Here is a 24,506-nt window from a genome sequence, read left to right as displayed (position 1 = left end):
CACATCCATGTTCTGGACTGGGGAAAGATATGTCATGCAAATCATTTTTCAAAGGCTGTCATATTTCATATCCAGCCAGAGGGTGGGAGGAAATGTAATTTAGGATTCCACTGGCTCAGCGCTGCCACTGATCAAGACCCTTCTGAAATTCCAAGATCAAAATAAGATACTGTCTAATGAATTCCTCTACAAATACAGGCATATTCTTTCTTGCTTTTTTAAAAAAGTTGGGTAAAATATTGCATATTTATTTATTGCACTTATAGTCCACCTTTTCTCCAAGAGCTCAAGGTGGTGTACTTGGACCCCCTCTTCTCATTTAATCGCCACAACAACCTTGTGAGGTAGGCCAGTGTGGTGTAGTGGTTAAGAGCGGTAGTCTCATAATCTGGGGAACCGGGTTCGTATCTCTGCTCCTCCACATGCAGCTGCTGGGTGACCTTGGGCCAGTCACACTTCTCTGAAGTCTCTCAGCCTCACTCACCTCACAGAGTGTTTGTTGTGGGGGAGGAAGGGAAAAGAGAATGTTAGCCACTTTGAGACTCCTGAAGGGGAGTGAAAGGCGGGATATCAAATCCAAACTCTTCTTCTTCTTCATAGCTGCATGGGGATTTGAACCCAGGTCCAAGTCTGACACTCTAACCACTACACCACACTGGCTTGTATATGTTGAGGTGGTGCCCTTAGTACAGCAGTAGAGCACATGCTTTGTAGGAAGAATGTCCCAGGTTTACTCCCAGGCATTTCCAATTAAAAGAGTCTCAGGTAGCAGGACAGGGAATATCTCCTGCCAAGCATAGCCAAGTCATAAAGGCAAAGAGTAAAGGGACCCCTGACCATCAGGTCCAGTCGTGGCCGACTCTGGGGTTGCGGCACTCATCTTGCTTTATTGGCTGAGGGAGCCGGCGTACAACTTCCGGGTCATGTGGCCAGCATGACTAAGCCACTTCTGGTGAACCAGAGGAGCACACGGAAACACCGTTTACCTTCCCGCCGGAGCGGTACCTATTTATCTACTTGCACTTTGATGTGCTTTTGAACTGCTAGGTTGGCAGGAGCAGGGACCTCGTCACAGGGATTTGAACCGCTGACCTTCTGATCGGCAAGTCCTAGGCTCTGTGGTTTAACCCACAGCGCCACCTGCGTCCCTACTCGTATGCATGGTAGGCACCATAAGAACCACCCCTAATTTCCTTCCCATATGGGAAGGAAGGTTTCTCCAAGCTGGCGGCTGCTGTGATGCATTCATCCATCACCGAAAAGCACTGTGCTTTGTATTTTTTACCAGTATGCAGATTTAATTGACTGTGGAATCGATTCCAGCTCATACAATTAATTGGTTTAAGTGGTTAAGTTTTAAGCTCTTCAGAAGCCAAAGAGGGTAAGCGGCCGGATGGTGGTGGTTGGTGAGAATAATGGCCTCTCCCCTGTGTGCTACGCATTTATATTTTTGGCAACAACCAAAAAAGGAGCCCGAGGAGAAGGGTAGCACCAGAGCAGTTTGCAACTGGGCACAGTCTCCATTGGACAGAAGGGCATTTCAGAAGCACATTCACTGAGCCAGTGTGGCATAGTGGTTAGAGTGTCAGACTAGGACCTGAGAGATCAGGGTTCTAATCCCCGCTTGGCCATGAATCTGACTGGGTGACCTTGGACCAGTCACTTCCTTTCGGCCTCACCTACCTCACAGGGTTGTGGGGATGAAATGAGGAGGGGGAGAACCTTGTGAACCACCTCGAGCTCTTGGAAGGTGGGATATAAATGCAATAGGTAAATGAGCAGAGAGCAGCCCCCTTGGCAATGTGATTACTGACTCCACCCCCTGACCTCCACATGTTCACTAGGAGCTGTGGATTGAGACCCTGCAAATGCAGATGTTCACATAAAACTCCTCAGCGCAGACAGGAACCCAAATTACACAGGGTTCCAGATTGTGTGGAGAAGCTGTTGTGCACAGAGAAGCTCTCCATCTTGGCCACATGGAGAGCAAAGATGGTGGGGCTGGTGGGCACAAAACCCTGTCTGTTTAATGAGCAACTGGAGGTGACTTCTGAAAGTGGTCAGAGACTGTGCCTCTGGGTCCTTGTCTGCTTCTGTGACTGCTTGATATCCATAGGAGAAGCTGGTACCACCACATCACAATTCAAAGTCAAGCAGAAAACATTCAGGACCCTGGAGAGCTCCAGTGCCTCCTGCTGAAACAGCTTAGAGAGACAGTCCCACCTGATGTCTACACGGGGCTACCTTTGAAGGTGACCCAGAAACTACAACTAATCCAGAATGCGGCAGCCAGATTGGTGACTAGGGGCGGCTGCCGAGACCACATAATACTGGTCTTGAAAGCCCTACATTGGCTCCCAGTATGTTTCCGAGCACAATTCAAAGTGTTGGTGTTGACCTTTAAAGCCCTAAACAGCCTCGGCCCAGTATACCTGAAGGAGTGTCTCCACCCCCATCGTTCTGCCCGGACGCTGAGGTCCAGCTCCGAGGGCCTTCTGACGGTTTCCTCATTGTGAGAAGCAAAGCTACAGGGAACCAGACAGAGGGCATTCTCGTAGTGGCACCCGCCCTGTGGAACGCCCTCCCACCAGATGTCAAAGAGATAAACAACTACCTGACATTTAGAAGACATCTGAAGGCAGCCCTGTTCAGGGAAGTTTTTAATGTGTGACATCTTAGTGTATTTTTGGTCTTTGTTGGAAGCCGCCCAGAGTGGTTGGGGAAACCCAGCCAGATGGGTGGGATACAAATAAATTATTATTATTATTATTATTATTATTATTATTTATGGCAGCATCTGTCTCGATGGATGAGCTCATTGGCTTCTGCAATGCTGGGGAGACGAGAGGATAGTGACACAAGAATGTAAGAAGAGTCGGCTGGAGCAGCCCAATGGCTCATCTAGTCCAGCACCTTGTTCTCATAGGGGATGATCAGATGCTTCAATGGCAAAACAGCAAGGAAGAGCAGCTTCTCTTCCTGTGGTTTCCAGAAGCATTTAAGATGACTCAGAAACGTCAGTTGGTCCAAGATGCAGCGGACGTATTTTGTTGGCTGGGGTTCCCTTCAGATCTTCCCAAACCCCTGTTTAAACATAGCTGCCTTGGTTTCCAGTCCATTTCCGGGCCCAGTTGAAGGTACTCGTGTTGGTCTAAATGCCCTCAAATGCCTCTGGCATCAGATCCCTGTTGGACTGCCCTCTTTCCTGTAGACCCTCTTGGCTGCTAAGATCAGTCTAGAACAGGGGTAGGCAAACTAAGTCCAGGGGGTCGGATCCAGCCCAATCGCCTTCTCAATCCGGCCCGCGGACGGTCCAGGAATCAGCATGTTTTTACATGAGTAGAATGTGTGCTTTTATTTAAAATGCATCTCTGGGTTTTTTGTGGGGCATAGGAATTCGTTCTTCTTCTTCTTTTTCAAAATATAATCCAGCCCACCACATGGTCTGAGGGACGATGGGCCAGTCCCCTGCTGAAAAAGGTTGCTGACCGCTGGTGTAGAATGACCTCTTGTTCACCCTGGCTTTTGACACGTGAGGTGTGTATTTTAAAGACCCACATCATTTTTGCAATTTAAGCTGTTTAAAATTGTTTTCTTTTTGTGTGAAATCATTTTTATTTGACTTTACAGATATAAACTTGTAACATTCCAAATACATATCCATATATAGAGATTATTCTGACTCTCGAGAGTTCCCCGCATCCCTTCCGTGGGTCCTATTGTCAACATTTTACAACTGCGTATTATTCTATATTTTAAATCAATCCAAATTATCCATAGTATTTATTACATTGCGAGTTGGTTTCAAATCCTGCTAATGTTTCCACCTGCCTGCAGTGGTTTCCTAGATAAATTATATCCCCATTCTTTTTTAAAGTTTTTGTCCTCTTGGTTCCTGAGTTTTCCAGCCAGCTTTGCCATTTCACAGTAGTCCATAAGCTTAGCTTGCCATTCCTCTCTGTTTTTAATTGTTTTCAATATTGTGCGTTAAGCATTGTAACCCATCCCGGGACCTTAGGGTAAAGGTGGTAACAACAACAACAACAACAACAACAACAACAACAACAACATTCTTAGTCCAGGTACAAAGCAAAGCAAACAAGCACTCATTTAGCTGCCCCAGTTTGGAAGAAGGTGAGTTATGAGCTCTTCAGAACTCCATCATATCCTTCTTAGTCTCTGGCTGATTAATTGTCTGCCTTAAAGGTAAAGGGAACCCTGACCCTTAGGTCCAGTTGTGACCGACTCTGGGGTTGCGGCGCTCATCTCGCTTTAGTGGCCGAGGGAGCCGGCGTACAGCTTTCGGGTCATGTGGCCAGCATGACTAAGCCGCTTCTGGCAAACCAGAGCAGTGCACGGAAATGCCATTTACCTTCCCGCCGGAGCGGTACCTATTTATCTACTTGCACTTTGACATGCTTTCGAACTGCTAGGTTGGCAGGAGCAGGGACTGAGCAAAGGGAGCTCACCCCCTTGCGGGGATTAGAACCGCAGACCTTCCATTCAGCAAGTCCTAGGCTCTGTGGTTTAACCCACAGCGCCACCCGCGTCCCAATTGTCTGCCTTATAACTGATCAAATAAAAGCAACTGGCGGCCAAAAACAACAACTTCCACAGCTTGTGGCTGCAAATTCCTTACGTTTGTTGTGTGGATCCATCTGCTGCTTGATTTCTCCTGAACTGATGCCTGCCCCCATCAATTTCACCAGTTTCCCCTTGGATTCTAGCATGTTGGAGAAAAAGTTCTCTCCATCCCCCTTCCCCACACAAAGGATCGCATCAATTATCATGCGCAGACATGTGCACGCTAAACTGCCTCTGGAAGATGAGACGTCTGGCAACCTGAAAAGCAGAGGAGGTGGGGGTGATGCCTCTTCTGATGACAATCAAGGCAAATGAGCTTTGTTGTTGTTCTAACATGAAGGTGAATAATAAACTCAGCAAAGGATGGGAGTATGCGTGTTTGGGGCAGTTGGTGAGAGAGATGGCTGGCGATTGGGTTTTGCATTGCCAGGCGCTGTGGGAGAGACAATTTCACAGATGCGCACTTTGGAAGGGGGAAAAATACTCTTTCATGCTCAGCAGCAAGATGGTGCTTCCCGGCTGCGCCACAGCGACGAGGGAATGCTCCTCGCCTGGACTTTCATTGCAACGCCTCATCAATCTCCTGCCTTTCCAAAGCTTTCTTCAGCAAGCTGTTTTCATTCCCCCTGGCCCTGCTTGGAGTGTGGGGTGGAATGATTCACTCTTTGTCCACAACCCTGGCCCTTGCAGCTGGGTACAGACAGCAGCGGAGCAAGCTGATCGGGCACTGGTAGGGGGAACCGAGGCAGAACGCTCCGTGGGGCCTCGGAGGAGTCTGCCCGCCTCCTCGCACTCAGCCACCCTACAGCTGAGGGGGAGGCAATGGGCGGACTGTTTGGGGCAGAGCGGAGCCTGCGGGACCCAGGAGAGACGCCTGCCGTAATCAGAAACGAGAGTCCTAGCTAGGCTTCTTCTATGGGCAGTTAGTCCTGCCTTCTGCCTGTTACCAGACCATAAGATGCACCTAGTTTTTGGAGGAGGAAAACAAGAAAAAATATATACTGAATCTCAGAAGCCAGAACACCAAGAGGGATCGCTGCACAGTGAAAGCAGCAATCCCTCTTGCTACTCTGGCTTCTGGGATAGCTGTGCAGCCTGCATTCACTCCATAAGACGCACACACATTTCCCCTTACTTTTTAGGAGGGAAAAAGTGAGTCTTATAGAGCGAAAAATGCGGTACTTTTTGCTTGGGAAAGAATGAGAGGAATGGGGCTTCTCCCTTTTGGGTTTTCAAGCATGCAGATACTAAAAAAAAACAACCCAAGATGCTTTCCTACTAATTTTAACTTTGGATCTCATGATAGGAGTAGGGAAGGGAGGGGGAGAGAAATGCAATTCATTTCGCTTTGATAAGTGAGCCTACCCATTTCTCCCTTTCCAGACCAGTGGGCAAAGCGAAACACAGCTGTCCACACTTCTCTGAATTTTGCAATGCAGTTCCTCCAACCAAGTAACGCACACAAGAACTCAGGCACCAGGGTAAAAGTGTGTGTGAAAATGCAAAGACAAGTTAAGGCACCTTCCAAAACAATGCATTAGGCATTAGGTTTGCAATGTTGTGCAACTTCAGTGTCTAAAATCCCTGGTAGAGGACAAGGATCCTCTAGCCAAATTCTGGGTGATTGCCATAAAACTTAGGCAACAAGCTGTGCTATCATAATGATTAAGGTTTTAAACGGTAATTTTAGGTTATATATTAGTGACTAAGTTTTAATTTATATATACCGTATTTTTCGCTCTATAAGACGCACCAGACCACAAGACGCACCTAGTTTTTGGAGGAGGAAAACAAGGAAAAAATTATTCTGAATCTCAGAAGCCAGAACAGCAAGAGGGATCGCTGCGCAGTGAAAGCAGCGATCCCTCTTGCTGTTCTGGCTTCTGGGATAACTGCGCAGCCTGCATTCGCTCCATAAGATGCACACACATTTCCCCTTGCTTTTTAGGAGAGAAAAAGTGAGTCCTATAGAGCAAAAAGTACGGTATATATTTAACTGTTGCTATATCTGAATTGTCCCTGTTATACCTAATTGCAAATTCCAATGTATCACTATCGTGTTTTATGACTTCCTTGATATTCTATGTGGGCTGGAACTGGTCTGTGACCGAAATAATAAAATTCATTCATTCAATGTTGTGCGTGTTAGGCACAGAGGCATTCAATGTGCATATGAGTTGAAAGCCTTGTGAACAGCTCTTAAAAATAAATATGTAACCTGATGTGACAATGCGGAGACACGAAAGAGTGGAAAAATTAGAATCTGGGAGGAATGGAAATCGAAGGCCCTCTCATCATTGTGAAGCAAGGAAGTCACACTATATATGGAGGGGAGGGCCAGACTCACAACTGACCACCCTCCTGCCAATCACCAGATCTCATAGGGCATTGGGGGGGGGGTCTCATGTCAATCTGTGTCTGTAAAGACACCTGCTTCTTGGGGAAAAAGCAATGACAAACCTAGACAGCATGTTGAAAAGCAGAGACATCCCCTTGCCAACAAAGGTCCGCATAGTTAAAGCTATGGTTTTCCCAGTAGTGATGTATGGAAGTGAGAGCTGGACCATAAAGAAGGCTGATCACCGAAGATTTGATGCCTTTGAATTATGGTGCTGGAGGAGACGCTTGAGAGTCCCATGGACTGCAAGAAGATCAAACCTATCCATTCTGAAGGAAATCAGCCCTGAGTGCTCACTGGAAGGACAGATCCTGAAGCTGAGGCTCCAATACTTTGGCCACCTCATGAGAAGAGAAGACTTCCTGGAAAAGACCCTGATGTTGGGAAAGATGGAGGGCACAAGGAGAAGGGGACGATAGAGGACGAGATAGATGATAGATAGATAGATAGATAGATAGATAGATAGATAGATAGATAGATGATAGATAGATAGATAGATAGATTCTTTATTGTCATTACACAAGTGCAACATTGCACAAGTGCAACGAAATTGGATGCCATCCCTTAAAAACAACAAAAGCAAAACAACAACAACAACCAAACAAACCACATTCCAGCCACACCCACACCCACACCCATCAAACTCCCCGGTCACACTATCGAGTTACAGCACTATCGAGTTACAGAGATGGTGGGACAGTCTTCTTGAAGCTACGAACATGAGTTTGACCAAACTGCAAGAGGCAGTGGAAGACAGGGGTGCCTGGCGTGCTCTGGTCCATGGGGTCACAAAGAGTCAGACATGACTAAATGACTAAACAAGAACAAAACAGCTCCTCCTCCTTTCATTTTTCAAAGGCTGTCATCTTTCATATCCAGCCGGGGGCGGGGGGGGGCGGGGATGCAATTTGGGATTCCACTGGCTCAGCACTGCCACTGATCAAGACCCTTCTGAAATCCCAAGATCGAAATAACAACAACAAACTCTTAAGATTAGTTTTGGATTGGATTTGATATCCCACTTTATCACTACCCTAAGGAGTCTCAAAGCGGCTAACAATCTCCTTTTCCCTTCCTGCCCCACAACAAACACTCTGTGAGGTGAGTGGGGCTGAGAGACTTCAGAGAAGTGTGACTAGCCCAAGGTCACCCAGCAGCTGCATGTGGAGGAGCGGGGAATCGAACCCGGTTCACCAGATTGCAAGAGTACTGCTCTTAAGCACTACACCACACTGGCCCTCTTACACTGCAGGATCAATCCAATGGGTCTTTTCCTTGCTTTTTGTCACTCTGCAGCCTTTGTCCCCATGCAGGGGGACAAGGAAAGGTGCTGCATTTAAAAGCGGCAGGATTTTTCCTACAAAAAGCGCTTGCATGTGTTCCTTCCCGCTGCGGCTGGAATTTTGCTGCACCTGACGCCATATGTGATGTCAGGTGTCAGAAAGGTGTGTGTGGCGCCTAGGAAGTAGTTTGACAGGCCAATTTCCAAGACCTGGTGGGCCAGATTAAGCCCATGGTCCAGACATTCCCCGCCTCTGGTGTATGCTGTGTGAATAAAACTTCTCTGTGAGATTATTAAGCAAAAATGTTTGATTGGCAGAGTTTGCACTGAGCAGAGAATTCAAGTATCTTGGAAATGGCTTCTCTTCCTTTATATAATAGTAATTATTATTATTATTATTATTATTATTATTATTATTATTATTATTATTATTATTATTTATACCCCGCCCATCTGGCTAGGTATCCCCAGCCACTCTGGGAAGCTTCCAACAAAATATTAAAATACAATACTCTATTAAACATTAAAAGCTTCCCTAAACAGGGCTGCCTTCAGATGTCTTCTAAAAGTCTGGTAGTTATAAAGGTTGTTTTCTGCTGCTCCAGAGAAGCAGACACGGAGCAATGGCTCCAAACTACAAAAAAGAAGATTCCACCTAAACATTAGGAAGAACTTCCTGACAGTAAGAGCTGTTCGACAGTGGAATTTGCTGCCAAGGAGTGTGGTGTAGTCTCCTTCTTTGGAGGTCTTTAAGCAGAGGCTTGACAACCATATGTCAGGAGTGCTCTGATGGTGTTTTCTGCTTGGCAGGGGGTTGGACTCGATGGCCCTTGTGGTCTCTTCCAACTCTATGATTCTATTTTTCTCTTTGACATCTGGTGGGAGGGTGTTCCACAGGGCAGGTGCCACTACCGAGAAGGCCCTCTGTCAGGTTCCCTTTAACCTCACTTCTCGCAATGAGGGAACCACCAGAAGGCCCTCAGAGCTGGACCTCAGTGTCTGGGCTGGACGATGGGGGTGGAGACGCTCCTTCAGGTATACTGGACCGAGGCCATTTAGGGCTTTAAAGGTCAGCACCAACACTTTGAATTGTGCTCTGAAACATACTGGGAGCCAGTGTAGGTCTTTCAAGACCGGTGTTATATGGTCTCGGTGGCCGCTCCCAGTCTAGCTGCCGCATTCTCTTTCACACTTTCCCTGGAGTAAGAAAAGGTCCCATTGAGAGGCTCCCCTGCAATGACAAGGGACAGTAGCATTTGCATTCTGACAGCGTTTCTCCCTTCTCTGCCTCTGCCATTGACTAGAATGTTTTTTTTATGCTTCGTTTTCTGCCAAAGACAAAACTAGCGAGCAGTACCTTTCCCTCCTCTACCAGCTGTCTCATTTAATCTGCCTTATTTCTTCGAGCTGCCAACAAGAAACCGATTACGAGGGTCCCAATCCAATAAGGACCTTCAGTCTGTATTGGATCTGAAACTGCTTTTACACATGAGATTGTGCTTGAATTTTAACAAAATTGTGCTTGAATTTTAACAAAAGGTTTTTAATTGCTTTTTAAAGTGTTGGCGCCCCTGAAATTGCAAGATTGTTTTCACCGCTCATGTGTTTTTCTTGTGAAATTGCTTCATGATATTTTGCGGAAAGTGATTCATAAATGGAACTAAAGAAAGGAAATATTTAAAGCGCGCGGGGGAGCCTCCCCAAGGCGGGCTACAATTAAAATACAATATAGCATAGGTACGACAATAAGACCATGAGAAGCCAGTCAAAATGAACCACAAACATCCAGCACAAAGAAGACCAAAATACAGGACATACTTACAACAAAAGCCTTCTGCGGAACATAGTGAAAAGTGAAAGTGTGTACATTTAGGAGGTCAGTTTCACTATGAACTTTGTATGTCAAACCCCAACTCTTGAAGAATGAATGAATGAATAAATGAATGAATAAATAAATAATTTTTTATTTATACCCTGCCCTTCCCACTTCAGAAAACCAGGCTCAGGGCAGCTAACAACAAATTCAAAACACTTAATTGATGCAACAAAAAACCAGCATAAAATACAGTATAAAATGTGAATAACAAAAAATTCAGAATTCAAAAATCAATTAAGGGGGAAATATATCCAATAAACATTAGATGATCACCAGGGCTAGCTGGCTAAATTAGTCCTATTTGGGCCAGCGAGGAGACCAGGGGAGAATTAGCTGTGGGATCCCAGAGTGGGTAATCTTCATAAAAAGGGGAGGGAGGGGGAAGGAAGGGGAATAAAAGATCAGGCTAAGTTCAAATTGAAAGCCAGGTGGAATAGCTCTGTCTTACAGGCCCTGCGGAAGGAAGTTAAATCCTGCAGGGCCCTGGTCTCATGGGACAGAGCATTCCACCAGGTCGGAGCCATCACTGAGAAGGCCCTGGCCCTGGTGGAGGATAATCTGACTTCCTTAGGGCCCAGGACCTCTAAACTATGATTATTCATGGACCTTAAGGTCCTCTCTGGGGCATACCAGAAGAGGCGGCCCTGTAAATACAAAGGCCCTAAGCCACAAAGGGCTTTAAAGGTCAACACCAGCACCTTGAACTTGACCCGATACTCCACCAGGGGCCAGTGCAAGGAGAGATTTATAAAGGACAGGGGCATTAACCAACAAGTCCCCACCTACCTTCCGATGTTTCCCAGTGATTCCTTCCTTTCCCAGCTCTGGAAAAACTGCAAGGGTGCATGCTGAGTTGGGGTATGCCCTAAAAACGTACCTGGAGCCGATTCGTTCAGTGGCATTAAGGCATTCAGCTTCCGGATAGTCTCCAAGCAGGCCTCTTGCTCCTTCCTGATGAAACAGTCTGAATGCATCGGAGTAGCCTGAAAATGAAGAGGAAAAAGGCTCGTCTTAACAAATAGACAGACGGTTTATTTTCACTCTCCTGGAGGAAGCCTAAACTACAGTATTGGGGGGGTGGGGAAGGGAGAGGGGCAATGACACCTGTATTTAGAGAACAACATTATGCCAAGGGGTGGGTTGTAGCTCAGTTGGTGTCAGGGATTGTGCTGAGGAGGGCTGCACTGAGTAGGAATGGTGGGAGTCTCCCCCTCTCCCTCCCCCCCTCCTCCTGCTCCAGATCCTGAATATTCCCAGGAGCCAGAGGGCAGTATAGATTTGGAATAGTGGCTTGCAGAGGGACGTAGTTCAGAAGGCAGAAGCTGGGAAATACTGGATGGGAAACAGCTAGGAGAAGCAGCACTGGGAGGGAGGGAGTTAACAGATTCAGTGTCTCTGGAAAGCATTCATCCACTCAGCCCAAGGTCAAGGAGAGCTGATAAGGTGGTAGCACAGAAAACACAGTGGTTGTGAGATCAGGTTACAAGACGCAGTAGTGACATGGGTGACTAGGGAGGAAGTGGGTGGAACCCTTAATTGGGAGCACCACCATTCCTAGGAATGGATTATTTGTTCTCTCGCTGTGATCATTAAAGTTTATAACTGGTAAGAAGTCTCCTTTTCCTTTGTTCTGCTTATCTACTGCCAAAAGGAGTGAGGAAGCCGATTCGTTGAAGCCTGACAGTTGGTAGTGTTGGCTCAGGGGAAAATTGTACAGAAAGGAGAATTCAGGGCTGCCAAGATCCAAGTTTGGGGCTCTCTTTGGTGACAGAACCCCAGCGGAGATTTAAAATCACAAAAAATTGCAGCCAAGCAAAGCATGCCCTTCCAAGTTCCTTCCAAAGTTTCCCTCTTCCCTTAGCATAGGAAAAGACCACACATTTGTTAAGTTTAAAAAGGCTTACTTACAAACTCTCCAAAGGTCAGGTTCATGTGCTATTCAATACAGCATTCAGAAAAAGTTGCACCGGCAATGAAATTGGGCTACAAAGTAGTAGTGAAAGTTCCTAAATTATTGGTACAGGAACTAGAGTGGCTTGTGAGAGCCATGTGCTCTGAGCTGGAGCAACATCTCCACCTTTTGAGTTTCTCATGCAAACTGGGAAAGAACGGTAGGCTTGATTACTTGTTTCCTCCCAAGTTAAGGGAAGTGACCTAGGCTAAGTCTGGCAGGACTTTATGGGATTAATGCCTTCATGCATTAATTAAAACTAAGCACATTGGTTATATGAGGATGGCTATCCCACGGGTGAAACATCTGTCTTGCATGCTGCTGCCTCCACTGCCTCTTTCTTCCTGCTCTTTCACGGTCGAGAGCTTTTGTTCATCCTGGTTGTGTTTAACAAATTTCCCTTTCCCATATTGCATGCGGCTTTGAATGCTGTTCCATGGGGAAAGCGATTCTCTAAATTTATATACCGTATTTTTCGCTCCATAAGACGCATTTTTCCCTCCTAAAAAGTAAGGGGAAATGTGTGTGTGTCTTATGGAGTGAATGCAGGTGGGAAGCAGGCAGGAAAAGCCCCCAAGAGCTGCACACATGTTCCACGCAGCTCTTGGGGGCTTTTGCGGGAGGGGAGGGGAGGGGCAGAGGGCAGCACCTCAGTCCCTTCCCCCCACCTCCCAGAAAAGCCTGCAAGTGCCGCACACACGCTCCATGAGCCTGGGATGCATACAGGCTCTGCTCAGCGCTCCCTTTTTTAAAAAAAATTCCCTCGCATTCCCCCTCTAAAAACTAGGTGCGTCTTACGGTCAGGTGTGTCTTATGGAGCGAAAAATACGGTGATTACAATCATTGGAAAGCCGGCTCCAAGGTCCGTTCTTTGTTTCCCCAGTGCAATATGCCGGCTTGGGGTTCCTGAGTACAACCCCTTAGCGCCGTGTGATATAAAACGATGCTGCAAGCGTGAATTTCTTTGGGCCTGAGCCTCCCGGTCCGGCTCCTTTCGCCTTGAGGATGCTGTTTACAGCTTTCTGCATCCAATTGAGATGAATCGGTTTCAATTTCCCCGGGAGAGAACACCAGCGATCTGTGCAGAACACGGCGCGATGTGATGGATGAGGCAGGATGGTGCAATGAAGACAGAAGCTGAGCAAATGCCCACTCTGAAACTGCCCCCTCCCAAATCTCCCAAGGAGGCTGAGAAAGGTTTGACTGGCAGCACGCTTGGCTACTGGTGGTGGGAGACACGAGGATCTGATAGGAGGAAGCGCAACAACCGAGCATGAATTAATCGAAGGGAGAAGAGGGCTGAGCATGCCAGCGCGTTCAGAGTTCTGTTGCACACAGAGCAATGGCTTGCTTGAAAAACAGGCCGGCAAATTCTATCAAGAAGGCAATAAAACCTGGGGAGGCAGGGCAGATTCAGGCAGAGGCTGTGAAGATAAATAAGCAACACAACAGACCTTATGACAGGTCTGAGTTCGAGGGACGCGTGATCACGCATTTATGGGTGATGTTCAACCAAGTTTTAATCAGGATAGATTAATGAGTAATTAAGTTGAATCCATTAAGTTCAATGGTACTACTCTGAGGTTTTTAGACAGAGGTTGGGTGGCCATCTGCCAGGGATTAATGAGCTGTGATTGCTGCAGGGCTGAGGGTTCGACTAGATGATCCTTAGAGGTTCTTCCAACTCTACTATTCTATGGTGAATTAATAATATATTTTTTTCAACCAGCTGTTCTTCTTCCAGCCCTTGCACACTTATTTGGAAATACAGTGCTACCTCGGGTTACAGACGCTTTGGGTTACAGACACTTTGGGCTACAGACGCTTCAGGTTACAGACTCCGCTAACCCAGAAATAGTACCTCGGGTTAAGAACTTTGCTTCGGGATGAGAACAGAAATCGTGTTCCGGCGGTGCGGCAGCAGCAGGAGGCCCCATTAGCTAAAGTGGTGCTTCAGGTTAAGAACAGTTTCAGGTTAAGAACGGACCTCCAGAGTATAACTGTGACTTTAAAGATGAATGTGAACCCTTTACAAAGTATTTGAAGATGCAAGAAAGCGAACTGGACTCCTTGGCTGGCTTTGAATAAACATTCACAAACTTTTCTATTGATGATAATCAGCTAAATAGTTTGAGGATGTATACAACTGTGTAACATGCAGAAAACAGAATTCTTAGATAAATCAAAGACTGGAACAGAGGGAAGCCAGGAGATGGGGGTGGGTGGGTTTTGCGTGGGAGGGGGGGAGAGAAAATGGGGAAAAAATAAGGATGATATGTTTTTGGATAATATGTTTTGTTTTAATTTTGAATAAACAAGCAAAACAAAAAAAAAGAACAGACCTCCGGAACGAATTAAGTTCTTAACCCGAGGTACCACTGAGTCCCAATGACTAAATTAATAAATAAATAGGCAAACCTAGGACTTACCGCATAACCCTAAGCATTGCCTAGGATTATAGTCCTAGTTTATCAACTGCCTGCAATTTTTCCATGCCGTTGCTTAGAGATTTTCATTTGTTTGTTTGTAGCCGGCTTCCTTTTATAGCATTTTTGGGAAACCATTCAATCAAACATCTCAAAAGAAATGCACAAGTGCAACATCTCTCGGCATCCGACAGGGTACTTGTTTTGAAATACCTTTGCTCTGTGACTGTAACCATCTCAGATGCCTTTTGAGAGAGGCAGAGCAGTGATAACACTTCAAAGGCCTTGGAGGAAACGAAAGCACAGCCCTCAAGGATTCTACAAGGATGGCACCCAATCAAAATGCACCTGTGGTGGTCTTTGTCAATTAATCAGGGCTCCTTCTTCCTTCCTTTCCTTTTAAAGGGTTTTTCTTTGATCGGTTGATTCTTCCAAAGAAAGGAGAAATCATGGAGTCCCATAACTGTGAGATTACCTTACACCATATATATGCCCCCTCAACCTCTTCAATCTGTGGAACTCCAAACAGAAATCTCTGTCGAAACATTTCCTGACCACCGTCTGGCTCGGAGCTGAACAAGGAACACTGCTGAAACCCACCCAAGGAGAAAGCTTTAATTGGATCGGTAATTAAATTAAAACTATCCTGCCCTCGGCTTTTAAAAGCGCTCCATCCTGGCACCGACAGTCCGTCCTATGAAGAGCTCTTCCTAATTGTGTCCCCAGAGGCCTTTTTGAAAGTGAGAAGATTTTGATCAAAGTTAGCAGAATGACTGGGCAGTCTGAAAGCGGGTTTGGAGAGAGCGGGTGTTCGGGATCTCCCAAAAAACAAAAAACAACGAACTTCTTATTCTTGCCATTAAAAGATAGAAAAGCAAAATTAAAATGGAAGCCAAGATACTGCAGTCCTGGTGTTTTCTGTCAAAGAGGGAAATGGCAAAGCTGAAAAAAATCTCTTCATCCAGAGTAATTATTCTAAGGATAGAGCCCAGAATCCAATTGTAGACTGAACACTAGAGTCCTTCTCAATGAACTTTCTCAATACATGTGTTCCTAAGGCGACTTGGGATCAGTTGAAAGCAAACCTTTGCAGAAAGGACTGGAATTTGAACCTATGAAAACAGAATGGGCTGGAAATTCCAACCCACGTGAATTAAACTCAGTACCAAAAAACACCCCCCAAAAATGTGTCTCACACACTAATCTATGGGAGCAAACACGCTGGGTTCTAGAGTGATCCAATACAGTTGAGAAAGACAAAATTCAAATAGCTGTACAGACTATTGTATGACTCTACATGTGTTTGCATGTTATAAATTGCCACTGCATTCAAATTTGGGAAACAATGGTTTGCAGAACAAACCAGAGCTGAGATACAAAACCAGTGCTGGAAGCCATAGCTTGTACAAAACATAGCTTGCTCAGCTATGGTAAACTATGGTTTGCTATGATCTTGGAAGTCAGGGCAGATATCAGAATGTTCAGTGGGAGGAAGAAGGAGCGTCTGTGCAAAACCAGGCTATCATGAAAGATTCCCAAACCATAGTTCTTGCCATTGCTAGTGCATGGTTTAGGAGTTCCATGTGGATGTTGGATGTTCACTGACCATCAAGTTTCGTTTGAAAATGTTGGGCTTGTTTCTTTCCAAACCACTACTGGGCTAACGGTTAGGGATGCGGGTGGCACTGTGGGTTAAACCACAAAGCCTAGGACTTACCGATCAGAAGGTCGGCAGTTCAAATCCCCGCTACAGGGTAAGCTCCCATTGCTCGGTCCCTGCTCCTGCCAACCTAGCAGTTTGAAAGCACATCAAATTGCAAGAAGATAAATAGGTACCACTCCAGCGGGAAGGTAAAAGGTGTTTCCTGCTCTGGTTCACCAGAAGCAGCTTAGTCATGCTGGCCACATGATCCGGAAGCTGTATGCCAGCTCCCTCGGCCAATAAAGCGAGATGAGCACCGCAACCCCAGAGTCGGCTACGACTGGACCTAATGGTCAGGGATCCCTTTACCTTTACTGGGCCAACGGAGTGAACCATTCTGGGTTGCTGACTGTGTTTCCTTGCAGGCGCTGATGTGATTAAAGCTTCAGCGACTCCTAGCCAAAGTCCTGTGTCTCTATATTTAACCTTGGCAGTTGCTGCCACAGTGCTGGACAATGTATGGCACACAGCATCAGGAACGAGGGCGTCCTTTGCATGCCAACTAGGAATGAATGTGCAGTAATGCTTTTAGCCTCTGAAGCCAATTCCCATAATTCTCTGGATCAGATCCACTAAAGTGAGACCATTCCCATGCTCCAGGAAGGGCTCTTGAATAGCACCCTTGCTGCTCAACCCTTGGAGCAAAACAGGGTGGTAAAATCCTGAGGCAGTAAAGGAGACCGTACCACATTGAGCTGTGGGTGGGAGGTAGAGACGAGTTCTGAATGTGTCCTCTCCTCTGTGCCACAAAAAATAATACCGTATTTACTCGCATCTAATGCTCGCCTTTTTTTTTGGCCAAATCATGTTGTGAAAATTAAGGTGCACATTAGATTCAATGGCACATTTACATTCGCCAGCAAATACTTTTCTTGGTTTCAAGGTTCTGAAAAATTGAGGTGCACTTTAGTTTCAAGTAAATACGGTAATTGAAAACAGAAAACCATTACACATGGGAGAGAGATTCGGCCTCGGTCCAGTATACCTGAAGGAGCGTCTCCACCCCCATCGTTCGGCCCAGACACTGAGGTCCAGCGCCGAGGGCCTTCTGGCAGTTCCTTCCCTGCAAGAAGTGAGGTTACAGGGAACCAGGCAGAGGGCCTTCTTGGTAGTGGCGCCTGCCCTGTGGAACGCCCTCCCTTCAGAAGTCAAGGAAATAAACAACTATCTGACTTTTAGAAGACATCAGAAGGCAACCCTGTTTAGGGAAGTTTTTAACGTTTGATGTTTTATCATATTTTGTTGGAAGCTGCCCAGAGTTGCTGGGGAAAGCCAGCCAGATTGGTGGAGTATGAATAAATTATCATCATCATCCTCCTACATGCAGTGAATGTTTTATGCAGAGGAGCACCACCATTTTGAAGTGAAACAATCAGTTTGATCACTACCAATTCATTTTATCGGATGGATAAGACTTAAGGTATTTCAATGATCACCAACTACAGTCATACCTCATGTTATGTCCGCTTCATGTTACGTTCTTTCAGGTTACATCCCACGGTGACCTGGAAGTACCAGAAAGGGTTACTTCCAGGTTTCACCGCTCACGCATGCGCAGTAGTGCAAAATGACATCATATGCATGCGGAGAAGTGGCGAATTGCAACCCGCACGTGGACATGTTGCGAACAGGCCCCCGGAACAGATCCCGTTTGCAACCAGAGGTACCACTGTATTTTTAAGGCCTGTGGGCACATCTGTACTTCTGTTATTTCATCAGGGCACTTCTCTCCCCCTGAATCAGCCCGTCCTATTCACAGAGAGCTGGGAAGAGAAAAAGTGCACACATACATCCTCTTCAACATTTCTCTGATGCAAACAGGGATGTCCTATTCCTAATAATAATAATAATAATAATAATAATAATAATAATAATAATAAATACCCAGCCCATCTGACTGGGCTGTCCCAGCCAAGGAAGAAGACTTGCCAAATCAAGTGAGATTAAGACACAATCTGGGAATTCAAGAGAAGAGGAGCCAAGAGTAGGTCGACAATACCAATGAAATCTCTTAGGATCTCACACGTCCCTGTGACATAACAGACACTGCATACACTGATGCAAGCGAGCATGGGTGCCCAGGAGATGAATGAGCTTGGGACAGCTGCAGTAGAAAGCTCAGAGCCACACACACGCACATGATAAATGCGATCTCACAAAGCCGTTTCAACAAAATCAGCTCGTCGTGTAGCGGAGGCTTTTTGCAAAAAATTGAAGTTGATTCTTAAATGGAAGAGTGAGGCAGCCTCTATCAAAGCTGCCATTTACAACCGAATGAGCTCCGCACTTAAATTTTGATTTTGTTCTTTAGAAGGGGTCCAGCCTTTTTGGGGGGCAGCCGGGCGCTTCCCAGCTCAGTTTCTGATTTCGCTGCTCTGTTTTTGTAAGAGAAATGGAACACAGGAAGATGCGTTATGCTGAGACAGAGCATTGTCTGCCCTGGTTGGCAATGCCTCTCTAGTGTTTTGAATATGTCTAACTCTACCTGAAGATGCCAAGGGAGGCAGGTGGTGCTGTGGGTTAAACCACGGAACCTAGGACTTGCTGATCAGAAGGTCGGCGGTTCAAATCCCTGCGACGGGGTGAGCTCCCGTTGCTCGTTCCCTGCTCCTGCCAACCTAGCTGTTCAAAAGCACATCAAAGTGCAAGTAGATAAATAGGTACCGCTCTGGCGGGAAGGTAAAGGCGTTTTCGTGTGCTGCTCTGGTTTGCCAGAAGCGGCTTAGTCATGCTGGCCACATCACCCGGAAGCTGTACATCTGCTCCCTCGGCCAATAAAGCAAGATGAGCGCCACAACCCCAGAGTCGGCCACGGCTGGACCTAATGGTCAGGGGTCCCTTTACCTTTTTTACCTGAAGGTGTCAGGGACTGAACCTGTTTAAAAGGGATGTGGGTGGCGCTGTGGTCTAAACCACCAAGCCTTTTGGACTTGCCGATCGGAAGGTCAACGGTTCAAATCCCTGCAACGGAGTGAGCTCCCGTTGCTCTGTCCCAGCTCCTGCCAGCCTAGCAGTTCGAAAGCACACCAGTGCAAGTAGATAAATAGGTACCACTGTGGCGGGAAGGTAAGCGGCATTTCTGTGCACTCTGGCACTCATCACGGTGTCCTGTTGTGTCAGAAGCGGTTAAGTCATGCTGGCCACATGACCCGGAAAGCTGTCTGCAGACAAACGCCAGCTCCCTCGGCCTGAAAGCGAGATGAGCGCTGCAACCCCATAGTTGCCTTTGACTGGACTTAACCGTCCAGGGGTCCTTTACCTTATTACCTTATTTGTACCCTACTCATCTGCCTAGGTTCCCCCAGTCACTCTGATCTGCTGCCAATCTCCATACGATGCATACCAACATTTCACTCTTGTGCCTTAAAGGAATGTTAGATGCAGGGAGTGGGCCTGCCTGATCAAAGCTGATCCATCTAGCTTGTTATTGCTAATTGATCTCCAGAGTCTCTGCAAAGCCTTTAGATGGGAATGCGAAGAACTGAAGGAGAAGCGCAGGCAATAAATGTGGTCTATTCACCACATTCCCCTCCCCAGAGCAACTGAAGGCACTTATTTATCCAAAACAATCACTTTATGGCTACGTCAAGACTAACGTGTTCAAAATCATTATGCACTCATAGAAGGCAAGCAATCTGGGGCCAAATGCAGTTATTTCAGAGAAGGGGAATCACGACTCGCAGCAAATCCTCCCACACTTGTGAATCACACATCTGTGAATGCTGGCATCATGACATCAGCAGGTGACATCACCAGCCCAAGCGAGATGCCCTCTTGCCTGTCGCATCCATATTGCTATGGAATCTGTGCCCTGCTAGGCAGTGTGCCCCATGGGGATATGACATCACTGCCCAAAGTTGTCCAAAGAGCCTTTCCTCAGATTCTGTTGTGTGAAAAAGAATCCTATGTCTTCGGTGGCATGTCTCTTGCTGAAGTGTGCAACTTTGGTTGCAGGTGGACAATCGAATCCAGGGAATGCTCTCTCTCTCATCGAGATGTTCTCAGTGAGACAGGTACAGTAGTACCTCAGGTTAAGAACTTAATTCGTTCTGGAGGTCCATTCTTAACCTGAAACTGTTCTTAACCTGAGGTATCACTTTAGCTAATGGGGCCTTCCACTGCTGCCACACCGCTAGAGCACGATTTCTGTTCTCATCCTGAAGCAAAGTTCTTAACCCGAGGTAATATTTCTGGGTTAGCGGAGTCTGGAACCTGAAGTGTCTGTAACCTGAAGCGTCTGTAACTCGAGGTACCACTGTACAGTCATGCTACGTGGTTACAATATTGGACCAAATTGCCACTTGGGGGGGGGGCAGAAGCATGGGAAGGAGAGGCCCATTCCTGATGGATTCTTAATCTATGTCTCTGTCTGCTCCCTCCAGGGGTCTCTGACAGGGCACCCACAGGTACTAAGGTTCCCAACTCCTATGGCCCCTGAAGAGGATCTCAGTACTCAGTAAACATCCACGATCCATAACAGGATGTATCTATTTCCTGCTCAGTTTCTGTCTACAATAATTCAGCATCACCTACTTTGAAGGAACATCTCCATTGTTCAGCCCAGACACTGAGGTCCAGCTCCGAGGGCCTTCTGGCGGTTCCCTCATTGCGAGAAGTGAGGTTTCAGGGAACCAGGCAGAGGGCCTTCTCAGTGGTGGTGCCTGACCTGTGGAATGCCCTCCCATCAGATGTCAAAGAAATAAACAACTATCAGACTTTTAGAAGACCTCTGAAGGCAGCCCTGTTTAGGGAAGCCAGTGTGGTGTAGTGGTTAAGAGCAGTGGACTTGTAATCTGGTGAACTGGGTTCGCGTCTCCGCTCCTCCACATGCAGCTGCTGGGTGACCTTGGACTAGTCACACTTCTCTGAAGTCTCTCAGCCCCACTCACCTCACAGAGTGTTTGTTGTGGGGGAGGAAGGGAAAGGAGATTGTTAGCTGCTTTGAGACTCCTTAGGGTAGTGATAAAGCGGGATATCAAATCCAAGCTCTTCTTCTTCTTTAATATTTGATTAATCATTGTATTTTAATATTCTGCTGGAAGCCGCCCAGAGTGGCTGGGGAAACCCAGCCAGATGGGCAGGATATAAATATTATTACAGTGGTACCTCGGGTTAAGAACTTAATTCGTTCTGGAGGTCCGTTCTTAACCTGAAACTGTTCTTAACCTGAGGTACCACTTTAGCTAATGGGGCCTCCCACCGCCGCCGCGTGATTTCTGTTCTCATCCTGAAGCAAAGTTCTTAACCCGAGGTACTATTTCTGGGCTAGCGGAGTCTGTAACCTGAAGTGTCTGTAACTTGAAGCGTCTGTAACCTGAAGAGTCTGTAATCCGAGGTAAAGGTAAAGGTACCCCTGCCCGTACTGGCCAGTCTTGACAGACTCTGGGGTTGTGCGCTCATCTCACTCAAGAGGCCGGGAGCCGGTGCTGTCTGAAGACACTTCCGGGTCACGAGGCCAGCGTGACGAAGCTGCATCTGGTGAGCCGGCACCAGCGCAGCACACGGAAACGCCGTTTACCTTCCCGCTATAAAGCGGTACCTATTTATCTACTTGCACTTAAGGATGCTTTTGAACTGCTAGGTGGGCAGGAGCTGGGATCGAAAGACGGGAGCTCACCCCGCCGCGGGGATTTGAACCGCCGACCTTTCGATCAGCAAGCCCTAGGCACTGAGGATTTTACCCACAGTGCCACCCGCGTCCCGGTAACCCGAGGTACCGCTGTATTATTATCATTACTACTACTACTACTACTACTACTACTACTACTACAACATTGAACAAACCCCCTTAGACAGATCTCAGTTTCAATGGATGCCAGGATCAGAAACCTACTCACCCATCAATTCTAAACAGAGAAGACTCTTTTTCTACTCTTCTACTCTTTTCCCTACAGCTCTTCTGTGTTATGCCAGAGCTCAAAGCAGCCCCTTTGTGTAACACCATCCCCCAAGGCAGCCATTTTCTAGTACCCACAATGGTTTCTCGATGCCCCAAAGCACCCACTGTCCCAAAACATTTGGTGACCCCCAGGCTTACACACTGACAACTTCTGTTGCATGCAAAAGTCTTGGGTTCAAGTCTCAGAATCTCCAGGGTGCCCTCTGACTGAAACCACTGCCAGTTAGTGTAGACGATATTAGTAAAGGTAAAGGGACCCCTGACCATTAGGTCCAGTCGTGGCCGACTCTGGGATTGCGGCGCTCATCTCCCTTTATTGGCCGAGGGAGCTGGCGTACAGCTCCCGGGTGATGTGGCCAGCATGACTAAGCCGCTTCTGGCGAACCAGAGCAGTGCACGGAAACGCTGTTTACCTTCCCACCAGAGCAGTACCTATTTATCTACTTGCACTCTGTGCTTTCAAACTGCTAGGTTGGCAGGAGCAGGGACCGAGCAACGGGAGCTCACCCCATCGCGGGGATTCGAAGCGCCGACCTTCTGATTGGCAAGCCCTAGGCTCTGTGGTTTAACCCACAGTGCCACCTGTGTCCCCAAATCACACACGCACACACCAGACAAAATCAACGGACCCTGGAAACAGAAGGGAGAGGCAGGTAATACAATAGTTTCTGCGTCCCGTTGACTTGGTCAGTGTTATTCACATGAGAAGCAAATAGCATTTGGGGAGAGTTGTTGATATCGGCTTCCCCATCAGGTTTTTGAAAAAGCTCAGCTCAGTGAGGGGCGGGGAAGTAGAAGAAGGAAATGCTGGAAAGAAATTGCAAGGAAATAGACTTGCCTCGAGCCACTTCAGATTCGGCTATTAATAACCAGGATGAGGAAGGAGACTATTCAAGGCTTTAATAAGCGTGTTGCTGAATTTCTGCTGCTGAATCAGCAGCTTGCTTAACTGTGTTGTCAGCTTACTTAGGCCCTGGCAGGGAAGTCTACAGGGTGCATTAAAAGCTGGAGGGGAGCTGATGATATACAAATAGGAATATTGATAAAAATTGGACAGGCATCCCTTTTCTGCTGCACTCCTTGAACATACCTTCCCTCATGGACAGATCACACTGCTCTGCCATTTCTCTGCCAGCTGTTTTGGACAGTCTCGTGAGTCTATGACAGGGGTCAGCAAACTTTTTCAGCAGGGGGGCTGGTCCACTGTCCCTCAGACCTTGTGGGGGGCCTGACTATATTTTTTTTTTTGGGGGGGGGGAATACAAATGGACGAATTCCTATGCCCCACAAATAACCCAGAGATGCAGTTTAAATAAAAGCACACATTCTACTCATGTGAAAATACAATAATTCCCTCACCGTCCGCGGGCCGGATTTAGAAGGCGATTGGGCCGGATCTGACCCCTGGGCCTTAGTTTGCCTACCCATGGTCTATGAGATTTTGGAGAGGGCACTCCATGTATTCCTGTGTCTGTGTCACTGTCTGAGCTGACACGCTGCATTCTTTCACTCTGGCTCTCTCTTTAGTTTCCCCTGTGTCCAGAGATCAGGTTATGGCTGTTCCCTGCTGTTTCTCCCTCCCCTTTGCATTCCCCTCTTATCTGCTCTCTCTCTCTGTGCCTGTGTTCTCATTCCCTGTCAGTGAAGGAAAAGCACTGACAGCTTGTAAGCTTTTGCAGATGTAGCTATCTACCAATACATACAAAGTACCGCCGTTGCTCCAAATAAACTCCAGCAATTCAAGACGTAACACTGGACAAGTAACACTGACTAACAGACAGGCTGACTTCAGACTCACAGAATGATACTACCGAGTTGACTGCATTAACCACAGATATAGTTGGGGCACTGGGCCCTTACCAGAGCAACTGACCTGGCTGAACAGTAAGAAAATAAGCAGAGCCTTGTGGATCAGAACAAAGGGGCTCCAGAATCCTGTTCCCACAGTGGCCAACCAGATGCCAATGGGAAACCAGCAAGAAGCATTTGAGCACAGGAACAACTTTCCTCTCTTGTGGTTTCCAGAATCTGATATTCAGAAGCAGCTGCTTCCAGCTGGGGAGGCAGACCATAGCCATCCTGGCTAGTAGCCATTGATAGCCTCATCCTGCAGTGACTGTTAGAATTCCTGCTCCATGATTGCAGTCATGGGATTGTCTATCACATAACGGTGTATGTTTTGACTCCACAGAGTGGGAAGTGACGGAGACAGGATATTTGTGTTACTGTGTTCTGTGAAGTGGGACTATTGTCCTTTGTTCTTTTTCCCTTTGCTGTCTGATGCTAGAGAGAGTGGGAGCCATGTTGCAGTGCTCCGTGTGTGTTTATATGTAAATAAAGTAGATTAGCCAAAATGCTGAGTTGCTGAGGTCTGTTACGCAAGTTGCG

The 24,506-nt window shown here is 46.9% G+C and overlaps 1 protein-coding gene across 8 annotated transcripts in view; it reads right to left on the bottom strand.

Annotated features, from left to right (window-relative positions):
• ADCYAP1R1 (ADCYAP receptor type I) overlaps positions 1-24,506 on the bottom strand; it is a 146,129-nt gene that overhangs the window by 79,463 nt on the left and 42,160 nt on the right. For all 8 annotated transcript variants that reach the window (XM_081882484.1, XM_081882486.1, XM_081882489.1 and 5 more), the window contains exon 3: positions 11,018-11,123. In XM_081882484.1, the coding sequence (XP_081738610.1) occupies positions 11,018-11,123 (106 nt within the window). The remainder of the gene's footprint in view (positions 1-11,017; positions 11,124-24,506) is intronic.

Source organism: Podarcis melisellensis, assembly GCF_964234715.1.
Source record: "Podarcis melisellensis genome assembly, chromosome: 12".
NCBI classification, from domain to species: Eukaryota; Metazoa; Chordata; class Lepidosauria; order Squamata; family Lacertidae; genus Podarcis; species Podarcis melisellensis.
Note: the sequence above shows the minus strand (reverse complement) of the source record. Positions and strands in the feature narration are given on the sequence as shown.